General features: G+C 46.3%; 1 protein-coding gene across 1 annotated transcript in view; it reads right to left on the bottom strand.

Annotated features, from left to right (window-relative positions):
* RXFP2 (relaxin family peptide receptor 2) overlaps window positions 1–14,954 on the bottom strand; it is a 79,900-nt gene that overhangs the window by 7,418 nt on the left and 57,528 nt on the right. The window contains exons 16-17 of the mRNA XM_033948641.1: window positions 5,800–6,210; window positions 2,595–2,813 (exon numbers count right to left, since the gene is read on the bottom strand). Coding sequence (XP_033804532.1) covers window positions 2,595–2,813; window positions 5,800–6,210 — 630 coding nt within the window. The remainder of the gene's footprint in view (window positions 1–2,594; window positions 2,814–5,799; window positions 6,211–14,954) is intronic.

Genomic DNA, 14,954 nt, shown 5'->3' with positions numbered 1-14,954 from the left:
TTGACGTGGAGAGGGAAGAGATAATTTATAGCGTTGAGTCATTCTTGAGTTATAGGAGGAGTGTGAAACTTGGATGGCTAAAGTTAGCCCAGGCCAGCTTTCTCCCTATATAGCCCTGTGATTCATACATGCAATTTTAAATTGAATTCTATACTTGACTGGCAGCTAGTATAGTTCTATCAGCAACGGACTGGCCCTTTCAAAGAAGGCCTTAAGGAAAATCAGTCTAGCTGCTGTGTTCTGGAGTAGCTGCAACCTCTGAATTCCTTTCTTTGTGATGTTGCAATACAAAAAGTTGCAATAATCTAGATACGAAAGTAGAACTGCTTGAGTCACTGTCCTCAACTGCCTCAATCTGAAGAAAAATATTTTGAACAGTGAGGTAATCTGCTCGCCCATGGTGAGACTGGAATTACTCCTAATACTTTTGATTTTTTATTAATCATGAGCTTCTCACCCGAGGATAGGGTTAACTCTGAATGAGGTATTAAGTTGGGATCACTAAACCATAGCACCTTCGTCTTCTGCTTTTTTAATTTAAGGAAATTCTGCTGTGATCATGTACTTAGATTCTCAATCAAAATAGATATGTGTTGTAATGTATCCATGAAAGAGTCGTTGGCTACAAGGAGGAGAAAGAGATCATCTGCATAAGAAAAAGTACGGACTTTTGTGGAAGAGAACCGCCTGCCCAAGGCATTCATGCATATATTGAACAGTGATGGTGAAAGAGGGGAGCCTTGTGGAACCCCACAGAAGGCATCCCAGGTTTGATATTTCTTATGATCTTTCCTCACTTCATATGTTCTCTTGCTAAGGAATTCTGTGAACCATTTCAACGCTAACCCACACATTCCTAGTTCTTCTAGTTTTAAAAGTAGTAATGAGTGATCTACTGTATGAAATGCTGCTGAGATATTGAACTGCAACAGTACAGCTTACTTACTTTTGCTAAGATAGGTCTTTGCCTTTGATGTTGACTCTAGGAGAAGGGATTCAATACTGTGCATCGGCCTTTAGCCATGTTGAGAGCTATGATAGCTGTCTACCAGGCTTAGAAATTCACAAAGTTGTGTATTAACACAGGATTCTACCAGCTTAGCTAACCATGGTATACCTGTCACTGGCCTGTAGTTTTCTACCTTAAATAGATCTAAACCTGCGGCTTTGGGAATGGGTGTCAGTGAGATGGCGGATAATGTCTTAGGACAGAATCCTTTTGGCAGGCACCTGTTAACAAGCTCTATCAGCCAAGTTATAAACTCAGTGGGTGCTTGGTCCAATAAGTTAGTAGGATAGATATCAAAGTGACAACGCTTTTTAGATAGTCTTTTTAATAAGCTTTCCAGCACCTATCTGCAGGAATCCTTTCTTTTGTATCTATTTGTACTGAGTTCATCTCGATATAGTCTTCAAGTGTATTGGTAAATGATTCTCCTATGATTTTGATTTTGATCTGGAAGTAATTGGCTATGCTAACTTCATCAGGATGTTGCATGGAGGAATTTGAGGTAACATCTTTAGTGGCAAATCACTTCATTCTCCACTACATCTGGCACAAGTTAGATTTTAGGGCCGCCTGGGCATAGAAGTAACCTAGGAACCTCAATTTAACTCGTCTTGAGCTCAAGCGTAAGTAGGGGGCCTAAAAGAAACTCCTAGGTCAATACTGAAAATCTGTGGCCAGAATTTCCATTTAAACACTGGTTGTGGCATTTGAAGTTAACCTGAATATTCAATGCCAACCGAAATCTTAATGTCAGCACTGAATATCTGGGCATAATGGGCAGAACAGTGATTATTCAGGTAATAGTGATGTTCAACATCGTTACCCAGATAACCATTCAGATAACATTCTTCAGCATTTCTCTGTCCTAAGTTATCCAGATAATTACTTGGATACTGGCTCTGTCCCCGAACTGCCCCAGTGCTATCTGGATATTGCTAGAGCAAATTACAGAGATTTTTTAGTAGCAGCATCCAGATAACACTACTGAACATTTGGGCATGACCCTGGCCAGCAGCACTTATCTGGGTAACAGCTGAATATCAAGTAGGCAGTTTTGTTACCTTAGCAGGGCTGGCTCATAGGATCATGGCATACTGAGCCAACTTCCTTCAGTGCCTCGTCCTCTGCATCAGCAGTGCCCCACCCCCTTTTATCCACATTGGCGCCCTGACCCCTTTCTATCTGCATTGGCAACCAGCACACTGCAAGGGCAGTACCCTGCCCCCTTCTATCCATGTTGGTGCCCCTCTCCGTATGATTTGGTATCGCTCCCTCTCCCCCAACCTGTGGTTTTGCAAGCCTGCCAGCAGCAGCAGCAGTGTTAAAAAAAAAAAAGCATTCAATGACTAATCCCTGGGTGTTCTCCCTGTTAGTTCTGCCTTCTCTAATGCAGTTTCCTGACAGCGGGATATTGACTGAGAGAACACCCAGGGGCTAGCTGAAGGCTGTATCTCATGTTACTGCTGCCAGTAGGTTTGCAGGACCATGGGCAGGTGGATGGAAAGCGAGGAGTAGGGGGCAAGGGAGTATTTATAAGAAGAATAATTCTGTCAGCACAAGGCTAATTATTTTGACATAGAATTACCTGGAATTTCAACCTCTAACAGAGAGAGAATCTTTAACAGAAAAACAGGGATCCAGCAGATGGCATCAGAGAGCACAATGAAGAAGAATCGATTAGCAACAGCAACTTCTCCATGTCTGTCCTTTCTCAAGTCTGACGTCTGGACTCCAGTTTTTTGAATGGAACAAAACATGCTGACATAGGAAAATACTATTATGATGAAGGCTAGGAGATTCACACCTATTGGGAGTGAAAATAATGGTTTAGCATTTTGTCTTAGATAATGTAGTAGCACAATTAGTATGAGGGGCTACTGAAAAGTTCTCAGCCCAACCAACAAAGTTGGGGCAGTCTCCATCGAGGGCTATACATTTTAGTCCAGCAATTTTCAACTTTTTTTCATGCCGTATTTTTATGACGGAACGAAAAAAGTGGAAAATCACTGGACTCGGGGGCAAATTCTATAAATGGTGTCTTGAGTGTAGGCGGCGGTAGGCGTCCTACCGGTGTCTAACCAGCCAACCGGGACGCACATTAAAAACAAACAAACCCCAAAACACCCTGAGGCAGGCTGCTTACATTGTAGGCGCCTTCGCAAACCAAGGGAAGTGCCTCGGGCTGTCTAAGCTCACCCAAGGCTAGGTGTGGGTGTGGTTTTGCCCGAAAGTGGCCTTAGGCACCTGATAGCCCCTAGGGCTGCGATAGGTGCCTGAAATGTAGACCAGCTAAATGTTTGCCTACATTTCAAACAGACACGATGGCAAGGGAATCTCCCTGCTGCGATCAGTTTAGTGGCTGCAGCAGGAAACCCGTCCTCCCCAGGAAGACTACTGGAAGGAGGGATGCCCAGTCCCTCCTGCTGGAATCCCCATAGCAGCCCCACTTCCCTACCCCCAAATGTCTGTGGCAGGAGGAGTGTCCAGTTCCTCCTGCCGCCACCCCACAGAGACATCCACAGGCAGGAGGGATGCCCAGTCACTCCTGCCGCAACCCCCTCCCCCCACCAAGATCATCGGCAGGAGGGATGCTCAATCTCTCCTGCCAGAACTCCCCACCCCCTCTGAGACATCCTCTGGCACCCTGATCACCCACCCGGACCCTACAAGTACCTTCTTTGGTTGGCCAGCCAGAAGGATGCTTACTTCCTCTGGCTGGCAGACCCACCTCCACTGAATGGTGGGCCTTCCCCTTCCCAGTGCATCATGGGATGCACTGGTGAAGGGCCTATGGCCCTGATTGGCCCAACCAGAATCTTAGGCCTCTCTCCCAGTGCATTCTGGGATGCACTACGAATGGCCTAGGATTCCGATTGGTCAGATACCAGTGGCTGCCTATGTCACAGATAGGGGTCCCTTACAGCCATCCACATTATGCATCTAATTATGTAGTACACTGCAGATTAATATGAATGTTCACATATGCATTAACTGTCATTTTTAATATCCATTAGTACCTAGACCCCTTAATATGGCACAATAAATATGAACTATATTAATGTATAGATTTAAACTAGGTCAATCTGTGAAAGGGTAAAGCTATAAAGTAAAGTAAATCAGATTTAAAATGTTGGCATCTGCCGGCCATCTTTTTTTAGTTTATTCGGTGTGACATCAACAGGGCACAGACTAGGCACAGAGGCAACCCACTTGAATACATGGAAGAAGGAAGATGGTATTCTACACTATGGCAGTCCTTGCTAGGCACAGAGCAGCACTGCTGAAGGATAGTTTCAAAAGAAGCTTCCCTCCACCCCTTGTAGCCAGCAATATGTCTTTGGAGAGGGCTTTGATGGCAACTCCAGTAGTTGAAACATGAGGACACTATCGGGCAAACGTCTAAGGTCTGTGTTCCACACATGACAAGATAGATTGGGATAGGCTGGAGTAGGCTTTCACAGTAACTCCAATAGCTGGGGGAGGGGGCGGGAGGACAGTGCCAGGTGGACTTCTACAGTCTTTGGCCCAGATTCACTAAAGATAGTGATTCAATCGCTGTTGGCCGATTCCTGGCTGATTTTGAAACAGCAATTGATTCACTATCTTTTTTGCATGCAAATGTTTTACACGGAGGTGCAAATCATTTGCATGCAAACTCAGCAGTTCCTGCTGTCAGACCCCCCACCCCCCTCCTCGTATCTTTAAAAGTTGGGAGCAGGAGGGATCCAGAGGCACCTGAGCCAATCACATGATGCACTGGGGTGGGGCCTAAGGTCCACATTCGCATCGCGGCCGGGGAGGAGCAGGAGCAGGAGGACTTTGCAGTTCCTCCTGCTTCCATCGCTGGAGGCCTATGGAGCAGGAGGGACTGAGCACCCTTCCTGCTTCCAACTTTTAAAGGTACAGAGAGGGGGTGGGCACGGGTCGATGGCTGTGGGGGGTTCTGATGGCAGGAGGGAGTTGGCATCCCTCCTGCCATATTCGTGTGGGCGGGAAGGGCAGTGTCGTGCAGAGTGGTTGGTGGCAGGAGGGAATGGGCATCCATCCTACTATTTGTGAGTTGGGGGGGGGCATTGTCGGGGGGGGGGGCATTTTTTTTGACAAGTCTGCCTGTCTTTTTTATTCTTTTTTTATGGGGCAGATATTTTGCGTATGTAACACACGCAAACTATCTGTGCCATGGAAAAAAAATGAAAAAAAAAAGACAGGCAGCAGTCGTGTTTTAGGATAGTAAAACCCGATTCAAAATAGCGAAACAATTGTTAGTGAATCAATCGCTTGGCTATTTTGCATGGGGTTTTACTAATTTGCATGGGTTGGATTGGATCGGATAGGAGATTGATCAGGCAGCAGTTTAGGGCTCGGGGAACGATTACAAAACCAGTAAAACTTGTTTTGCGATTGTCAGTACAGGATCGGAAGGTTTAGTGAATCTAGCCCTATGTCCCACAGATGGCAGAGATAGATCAGGATCAAGTGTTTATACCACGTTCATTGTTGGTTTAATCATGAATTGCTATAAGTTTTACTTTTGGGCAGTCTGGATGAAACGTTCAGGTCTTTATCTGCTGTCATCTACTACATTACTATGTGCCAATTGTAGCAAGGAGATAAATCAGGCATAACTGAGTGATGTCTTCCATCTTCCATTAGTTCAATGGAAGTTCTTGAGCTGGAGTTTGAAATCCAGATTATAAGAACCCAAACTGTCAAAATAGACTGCCAAAACATTTACACATGGATATATACAAAGTGGCATGCTGGGTTCTTTTAATGAAGGGAATACTTACCAAGAAATATCCCAAGTGAATATATTTTCCCTCCGGTTTCTTCAGTTTGGTCAGAATACATAGGGAAACACATTCCATTTTTTCCATAATAATTTCCAAAAAAGTCTTCATTCCAGAATGGAATTGTAGCTAAAATGAATCCAGTAATCCATATGCCCGTCAGCATTGTCACCATCTGACACTTGCCGAGTCTTTTGTTAGTGAAGGGGAAAACAATCACCAAGTATTTCTCCAAAGTCAAAAAGGTCAATAAGAGGACCGAGACCTCTGTAGACAGCATAGCTAAGAACCCAATGATCCGGCACTGCAAGCTTTCCATCCAAATCAGGGCATACTTTTTATATTGTCCTTGGTATTTAATATCAAAGATTCCAACAAAGAACAAGTAAATTCCCATCAGGCAATCAGAACCTGTTGAAAAGAGTTCTAAAAAATTCAATATTTTATTAACTAGCTAACCTCCATTGGAACAATAACAGAAAACCATCTGAATCCAACCCAGACTCACTTTTATCCCCCAGGTTTGTCCCAAGGAGCCTTCGACCCTCTTCCACAGCCAATTATTTACCTGCCCTCTCTACTTGTTAGTCTGTCTTACAGTTTGCCAGGCCTCCTACATCCATCAAATTCTGACATCTAGAGATTTGAGACTGTACAACTTTGCAAGATGCATGCTATTGGAATGCAGAGAGCACCACTTCAAAACGACAAACAGACAGACAGACAGACTTCATCATCGTATTCATGCTACTTCCGTGCAACTGATCCATAGAAACAACACAGTTTGGAAATCTTAATATGAATAGATACCATTATTCTTTAAAAGAATAATGGCATCTGTGTAATGAGGAGGTTTACTAAAGAGCATTAGAGTTTTGCACTTATTAGCCAAAATTCTATATAAAGCGCTGAAAAGTCAGTGCAGATAAAATTTTGTGCTATGCAGATAAAATTTTGATGCTCAGACTTGGGCGCCTTTTATAGAATTGCAGCTACTATTGAGGTTCTGTCCAGAATTCCCCTTGCATTTATATTTATTTATTCAATTTTCTATAAGGTTCTCCCAGGAGAGCTCAGAATGGTTTTCATGAATTTTTCAGGTACTGAAGCATTTTTCCCTGTCTGTCCCGATGGGCTCACAAGCTATCTAATGTACCTGAGGCAATGGGGGGATTAGTGACTTGCCGAGGGTCACAAGGAGCAGTGTGGGTTTGAACCCACAACCCCAGGCTGTAGCTTTAACCACTGTGCTACACTCTTCCCTTCCCACTAAACAAGTTCCAATAGATAACATACTTTACTTTCAGGTGCTATAAGCATGCATGCTACCTACTACATGCTAACACAATGTGCTGGCCATACTCTTCTGAGCTCCTGTGCTAAGCAGTTAATGTGGGACTTTTTACCACACTGGCTGTTTTAATGTGCACTAAATGTTAGCACAAGCTCGCATTAGCAGTGTGTGCTAAAGCATATGCTACTTGCTTAGTTCACCTTAGTAAACATATCCCTAATTTAGTCAAAGATGGGATCAAGTATCAAGTCTCTGTGACCTCACTCCCAGCCAGTGGCGTAGTGAGGGTGGGGCGAGGGGGATGGTCTGCCCTGGGCGCTAGCATCCCTCCTCCTCTCTGCCACCCCCCGCCTCTTCCCATTCCTCCCCTCCATACGTGTGCCCCTTCCTTCCTACCTTTAGCTGAAGTTGATGCGGCGGTCAACAATATGCTCTTTGCAACCTCGTTGGCTCTCCCACTGACGTCACTTTCAGGTGCCACGTATAGGAAGTGATGTCAGAGGAAGAGCCGATGGGGTCGCGAGGAGCACGTTGTTGACTGCCACGGTACAAGGGAAGGGGGGGGGGGCGTGCGCAGCAGGTTGGATAAGGGAAGGAGTGGGGGGGCGGAGACAAGGGTGGGGGAGGGGCGCCACTGCCCCAAGTACCTCTCACTCTCATTACGCCACTGCTTAAAGCCATTCTCAATTGACAGCAGAGCTGAATATCTAGTGCTATGGCTTGAGTGGAGCCAACCCAAACAGATGTTTTTTTGCAGACGGTTCTGATCACTCAGTTTTTCCTGCAGTATTTTTCTCCTGTTTGAAATATAGAAAATCAAATCCTAGGGCAATCAAATTGACTGGGTTTTGGAGGGTTCTATTTTTCTTTGCCCAAAACTTGCATCTGGCTTTCATTTTGAAACCCTCATTCCCACCACCCTGACATAATCAGTGTTTGGCAGGCTTATGTATATTATCTAGGAGCAAAAGTGCAGAGGTTGTTTGAGGTTATGGAAATGGTAGTGGTGGGATTATCTGCGATTATCTTTTTCACTATAAATATATCACAGTACACCAAGAGGGGCAATAAAAAAATCTTTTCCATTAAGGAGCAGTGCATTAGAGGGTTGGGAGAAGGGAGGATTAGATAATAATACTAATTGCTCAACAATGGTGACAAAGAGTGGTGTAGAGGGTTATTAAGAAAATATAAAACAAATTTTATATTGACATTTGTTGGATATAGTTGAAACGTTTTATAACTCAGAAAATAGATCTTCAAATAAGAAGTAGTGCATCATGATTAACACATTTTAACCAGTAGAGTCAAAGTTCCTATCATTAATTTTAAAGTTATTTGCAAATTGAAAATCTTTTGGACACCAAAGAAATTAAAGAAAAAACCTTGATTCAGCTGTAGCTTGTACTATATCTAATCTAATCTAATCCTTAGGTTTGTATACCGCATCATCTCCACGTTCGTAGAGCTCGACGCGGTTTACAGTAGGAGAAATAGGAAGGAACTACAACAGAGGGTTAGAGGTAGAAGTGTGAAGAAAATTTAGAGGACTTGGGATGCCAAGATATAAGAGTTTCCTTGATTCCTAAGTTGGAGGGAGACTTACATTTTTTGAGAAAAGCCAGGTTTTCAGATGTTTGCGGAAAACTTGGAGAGAGCTCAAGTTCCGAAGAGGGGAGGTAAGGTTGTTCCAGAGCTCAGTGACTTTGAAGTGAAGGGAGGTCCCTAGCTGTCATGTGTGGGAAATGCCTTTTAGCGAGGGGAAGGATAGTTTTAATTTGTGGGAGGATCTGGTGGTATTAGGGTTTGAGGAATTCCAAGAAAGAGGGATAAAGGGAGGGAGGATACCATATAGGATTTTGAAAGTTAAACAGGCGTATTTATAGTGGACCCTGGCGATTATCGGAAGCCAGTGGAGCTTGGCCAGGAGCGGGGAGACATGGTCAAATTTACTTTTAGCGAAGATGAGCTTGGCCGCGGCATTCTGAATCCGTTGGAGTCTGTGGAGGTTTTTCTTAGTTAGGCTTAAGTAGATAGAGTTGCAATAGTCCAATCTGGAGAGGATGATGGATTGGACAAGGAGGGTAAAATGTTTTTGATGGAAGCAGGATCTAACTTTCCTCAGCATGTGAAGGCTGAAAAAGCATTTTTTTACCAAGGATTGGAGGTGGTAATTGAAGGACAATGTGGAATCAATGATGATGCCCAAGACCTTGCTCGAGAACTCAAGCTGCAGAGAGGAGCCAGAGGGTAATGGGATGGAGGTGGGTAGGTGATCTAGTTTTGGACCGAGCCAAAGAAGTCTTGTTTTGGACTCATTCAATTTCATTTGCATAGTGTGGGCCCAGGATTGTAGGTTCATTATACAAGAGGATATGTTCTTAGATAGGTTGGTGAAGTTCGAATCGGTCTCGAGGAGGACGAGGATGTCGTCTGCATAAGTGTAAATTGTTTCAAGGGGGGATAGGTGGAGGAGTTTTAGGGAGGACATATAGATGTTGAAAAGGATAGGGGATAGTGGAGAGCCTTGCGGGACTCCACAATTCGGTTTCCAGGGGGAGGATGAGGTGCCATTCATGTTAACAATGTAAGAACGAGAGCGGAGGAATTTAGAGAACCAACCTAGGACTGTGGAGTTGATACCTATCTCAGAGAGTTGGTAAACAAGAATATCATGGTGAACAACGTCGAAAGCAGCGGAAAGGTCAAATTGTAGGAGGACGGCGAACTTGTTTCGAGAGTGAAGTTGTTGAACCCTTGAAATCAGGGAAGACAGTAGGGATTCGGTGCTGAAGTTAGGACGAAAGCCATATTGATAGGGTAAAAGAATAGAGAATCTCTCTAAGTATGATGAGAGTTGGGAAGAAATGATGGACTCTAGCATCTTGGTTAGGAGAGGGATATTTGCAATTGGGCGATAGCTGGATGGTATGGAAGGGTCAAGGTCAGATTTTTGCAACTTGATATATAATAACTTTTCTGAGAGCTCAGTAGGGGGTCTTCTTCAAGTCTTTGTTACCATAGTTAGTACTGATAAATATTTATCTTTGCACTACAGATTATGGAACTATATTAAGCCCTTTTATGCATCTAGTGTAGGAAAAACAGGCTATCACAGAGGACAACCAGAATCAGGGTTCTCAGTTTTGACTAAAATTGAAGCAGCATAAAGTTGGTACTTGATTTTGGTCAAAACAGAAGCTGAACCAGAAAATGGCACTCCCCTTCTCCCCCCGACAAGAGAAGGTACTCTCATGCCAACCCCATGGCAGAGAGAGGGTTCTCCAAGCCCCCCTCCCCCGGCAGAAAGTGGGTCCGAGCAGTCCACCCTGCAGAAAGTGAATCTGAGTGTCCCCCACAACCACAATCCTACTATCCTCCCACCAGCTGAAGGCGGTCACTGGGCCTACCTTTAAATGTCTTCTTGGTCTAGTGGCCACATTATGGCAGGAGTGATCCCAACTGGGGATTGCTGCTGCTTTAGACAGTTGCGCGGGGACAGAAATCCCACCCATCCCCACCCGTCCCTGCAAAAGTCCCACCCGTCCCCACCCGTACCTGCCAAAGTCCTACCCGTCCCCACCCGTCCCTGTGAGGAATCCCACCCATCCCCACGAGGAATCCCTCCATTCCCTCCCGTCCCCGCGAGGAATCCCCTCCGTCTCCACCCGTCCCCGCCCGTCCCTATAAACTTCAGAAATAGTTATTTCATTTAATTATGCTACTGAATTAAAGGCTCTGGTAGACACCCATTTACAAATAAGCAAAAAGACTTTATTAATTTGGAAATATTAATTGGGAAGAATACATACTTTGTAAACGGGTTTCTACCAGAACCTCTAATGTTTATAAATTTTTATCAACACAACTAATATACTACTTTATCCTGAAGCAAAAAAAAAAAAAAAAAAAGAAATAGAATTTTTTTCCTACCTTTGTTGCCTGGTTTCTGCTTTCCTCATGTTCTCATTCAATTCCTTCCATCCACTATTTCTCTTCTCTCTGCGTCTTCCATTTGCTCTGTTACTGTGCCTCTCCCTTTTTCCCCCCTTCCAAATTGGTCTGGCAGGTAGGGAGAAGACGAGCCTCGCAAGTACATCCAACCCCGCAGGAACCCGGCGACCCTAGGGGGCATCCCTACAGAATCCCCACAACCCTAGGGGGCGTCCCCACAGGATCCCCGTGACCCGAAGGGGGAACCCGCAGGATCCCCATAGATCCTGCGGGATTCCCGTCATCCCCGTTCCCGTGCAGCTCTCTATGCTGCTCATGCCGTTTTCAATCTCAGAATGGCTCCTGGAACCTCCTGTGGCAGTTTCAGGAGCCATTCTGAGATTGAAAATGGCATGAGCAATCCCCAGTTGCTCCTGCCCTTACTGGTTCCAATCTCAGAATAGTTTCTAGGACATCTTGGCAGCCATTTTGATTGCGAATGTCAGGACCAGGAGCATCTGGGGCTTTCTCTGCCTGGAAGAGGCCACTAGACCACTAGGGCATTTAAAGGTATGAGGAGGGCCTTTGGATGGTGAGTGGTGGCAATTGCCTGGCCCAGGAGGACTCCCTATGGTGGTGGGTAGGGGTTGAGGCAGGTAGAATAATCATGCCCGCTGCTGGTGTTATCCCTAGATCAGGGGTGTCTAACCTGCGGCCCCATGAAGTCTTTTTTGCGGCCCCGGTTGAGGGCGATGCAATGTTTTCCTCTGCTGGCCCTGGGTGTTTACTGTCTTGCTGGCTCCCTCTTCTGTGTTGCTGCAGCGTTTGTGCGGCCCTAGAAACATTTTTTTTGGCCAATGCGGCCCAGGGAAGCCAAAAGGTTGGACACCCCTGCCCTAGATATTCAATGACAGGCCCTGTTTGGATTTTGGCACTGAATATCTGGTTTATTTGAGCCAGCTAAGTCAATAGTCAGCTCTTGACCACATAAACCAAATTACTTTAAGATAGGATGGCTATTTATGCGGCTAAATTTAAGTCATTTAATTATGTGGTGAGGAGCTGAATATTGGCACTTAATCCACTTCTGCCCCTGGAACACCCACAAATTAGTTGCTTTTGAATTTGGTGCTAACCGGTCATTTTCATTGAAGAAAATAGCGAATAGAATGCTAGGTATAATCAAGAAGGGTATTACAACCAGGACAAAAGAAGTCATCCTGTCGTTGTATCGGGCGATGGTGCGCCCGCACCTGGAATACTGCGTCCAATATTGGTCACTGTACCTTAAGAAGGATATGGCGTTACTCGAGAGGGTTCAGAGGAGAGCGACGCGTCTGATAAAAGGGATGGAAAACCTTTCATACGCTGAGAGATTGGAGAAACTGGGTTTCTTTTCCCTGGAGAAGAGGAGACTTAGAGGGGATATGATAGAGACTTACAAGATCATGAAGGGCATAGAGAAAGTGGAGAGGGACAGATTCTTCAAACTTTCAAAAAATAAAAGAACAAGAGGGCATTCGGAAAAACTGAAAGGGGACAGATTCAAAACAAATGCTAGGAAGTTCTTCTTTACCCAGCGTGTGGTGGACACCTGGAATGCGCTTCCAGAGGACGTAATAGGGCAGAGTACGGTATTGGGGTTTAAGAAAGGATTGGACAATTTCCTGCTGGAAAGGGGGATAGAAGGGTATAAATAGAGGATCACTGCACAGGTCCTGGACCTGTTGGGCCGCCGCATGAGCAGGCTGCTGGGCACGATGGACCCCAGGTCTGACCCAGCAGAGGCATTGCTTATGTTCTTATGTTCTTAAAATCAGATAAGTATTGCTCAAAATGACCGGATAGCCAAAAACAAGTGATTTAACCAGTTAGAATATTGTTGAAGGAGGGCTTCCGGTGACGTCACGAAGCATGGTGGACGGTTAGGGGCTTCCGGTGACGTCACGAAGCATGGTGGACGGTTAGAGTTCGAGCTCTGACCTCCGTGGGCACATACCTCCCTCCCAGGGGTGCTGTGGTGTTTTCTCCTGCCACGGAGCCTTGCTATTCCAGCCTTGAAGTGGGTCGCGTGCACAGTATGCCCTCAAAAAAACCGAGCATGGAGGGGCGGGGGCCCGATGCGGGCAGTGACCAATGCGGCCTGCGCCATGTGCGTGGGGCCTCCAGAGCGCCCGAGCGCGAGTCGGGGGAGAGCGCATCAGAGGACGAGTCGGAGAGAGGCGCCTCTCCGAGACTGAGACGCCAGGACTGCGCCGCGGCAGTGACCAAATCTCCAGCAGTGGGCTTACGATATCAAGCAGGAGGTGGCTGCTGTGAAAGGCAAGATCAAAGATGCAGTTAAAAAAATCCGGAAGGACTTTGCTGACCTCCTGGGGAGAGTGGAGGAGACGGAACGGCGCATTGGGGATCAAGAGGTGGTGGTGCAGGATCTGAGTGGGGCGTTCAAGGTAGCGCAAAAGGACTGGCATGAATGTTTTACACGCCTTGAGGACCTGGAGAACAGGTCACGCAGGAACAATGTGCGTATCAGGGGGGTGCCGGAGCTAGCTGAATATCAGGATGCAGTCCATGTGGTTCAAGAGATTTTTGTGGCCCTTTGCCCGCAGGAGGGGGACGCTGTTGGAGCCAAGGCGGTGAAGGTGGACAGGGCCCACCGGGCACTAGGACCCAAAAAGGATGATAGTCCTAGAGATATCATTGCCTGCCTTCATGCCTTTGTGGATAAGGACCGGATGGTGAGGCAAGCCAGAGAGCTGGGCACGTTCGATTGGAAGGGTCATAAAGTGGAAGTTTTTCAAGATCTATCCGCAATTACTCTGCAGAGGAGGCGGGAATTTCGCCCAGTGGTGCAGATTCTGAGAAAGCATAATTTGAAATACCGCTGGCTATTCCCTTTCGGGCTCCTGATTACCATCAATGGAGCGCACAAGAGAGTCACCACTCTGGAAGAAGCTCGGGCACTGCTGCGGAGGGAAGGTCTTCAGAGTGCGGAAGATCCCCCTCTGGGGACCTCATCGGGCCAGATGGAGGAGCGATTCCAGTGGCAAGCTAGACCGGTGCGGTCCTGCAAACGCAGGCCGGATGGTAGAGTCGGCGTGGGAGAGTCCAAAGGCAGTGGTTCCAGGCCGGCCACCTGAGGAGGAGCTGTGAAGGCAGTGGTCTAGTCCTGTTGAAGATTTTTGGATGCTGGGGACTTTGGGAACTGATGGACAGTGTTAATGTGTGCGGGGGAATATCTGGGGGTGTGAGAGCGGGGTCTCCAGTGGAGGGGAGTGTCTGTAGTGTATGTATGATGGGCAGCACTTTTGGGAGGGGGAGGAGGGATGGGGACATGGGCTTTGGTGGGGTCATACGAAGTCATGGACGGGAGATGGAGGTGGTGGGAGTGGGGAGGGTGGGGAGGGGGGTGGGATGAAGGGGGGAAGGGGGGTAACAGCATGGGATTTTGGAGAGGATGGGGGGGAGGAGGAAGAGGGGTGACTGGTGTGGGAATGATATTCTGGGCCATGGCAGCTGATAAATTGAGAGTGGGTAGCTTTAATGTTAAGGGTTTCAACATGCCCCGTAAACGTCAGTTATTGTTAAAAGAATTAAAGAGGTTGCGGATTGATGTTGGTTTTGTGCAAGAAACTCACTTCTTGAAACCTGGAGAAAAGTTGATACAATATAAAGAATGTCCTGACAGGGTTTGGGCTTCTAATCGAAACGAGCGGAAGAAGGTGGGGGTGGGTATTTTGTTTGCTAGACATCTTAAATTAGTGCCTGAACAGGTATGGAGGGATGAGGGGGGCGTTGGGTTATCTGGGTGGGCCAACTTAATGGGGAAGTGGTTACCCTAGTGAATCTGTATGCTCCAAATACACAACAGGGGTCCTTTTTTGATGAGGTATTGGCCAAGGTACTGTTGGTAAAAAAGGGCTCATTG

This window comes from Geotrypetes seraphini, chromosome 6, assembly GCF_902459505.1.
Source record: "Geotrypetes seraphini chromosome 6, aGeoSer1.1, whole genome shotgun sequence".
NCBI lineage: Eukaryota > Metazoa > Chordata > Amphibia > Gymnophiona > Dermophiidae > Geotrypetes > Geotrypetes seraphini.
The sequence above is the reverse complement of the archived record's forward strand: the minus strand, read 5'-3'. Positions and strand labels throughout refer to the sequence as shown.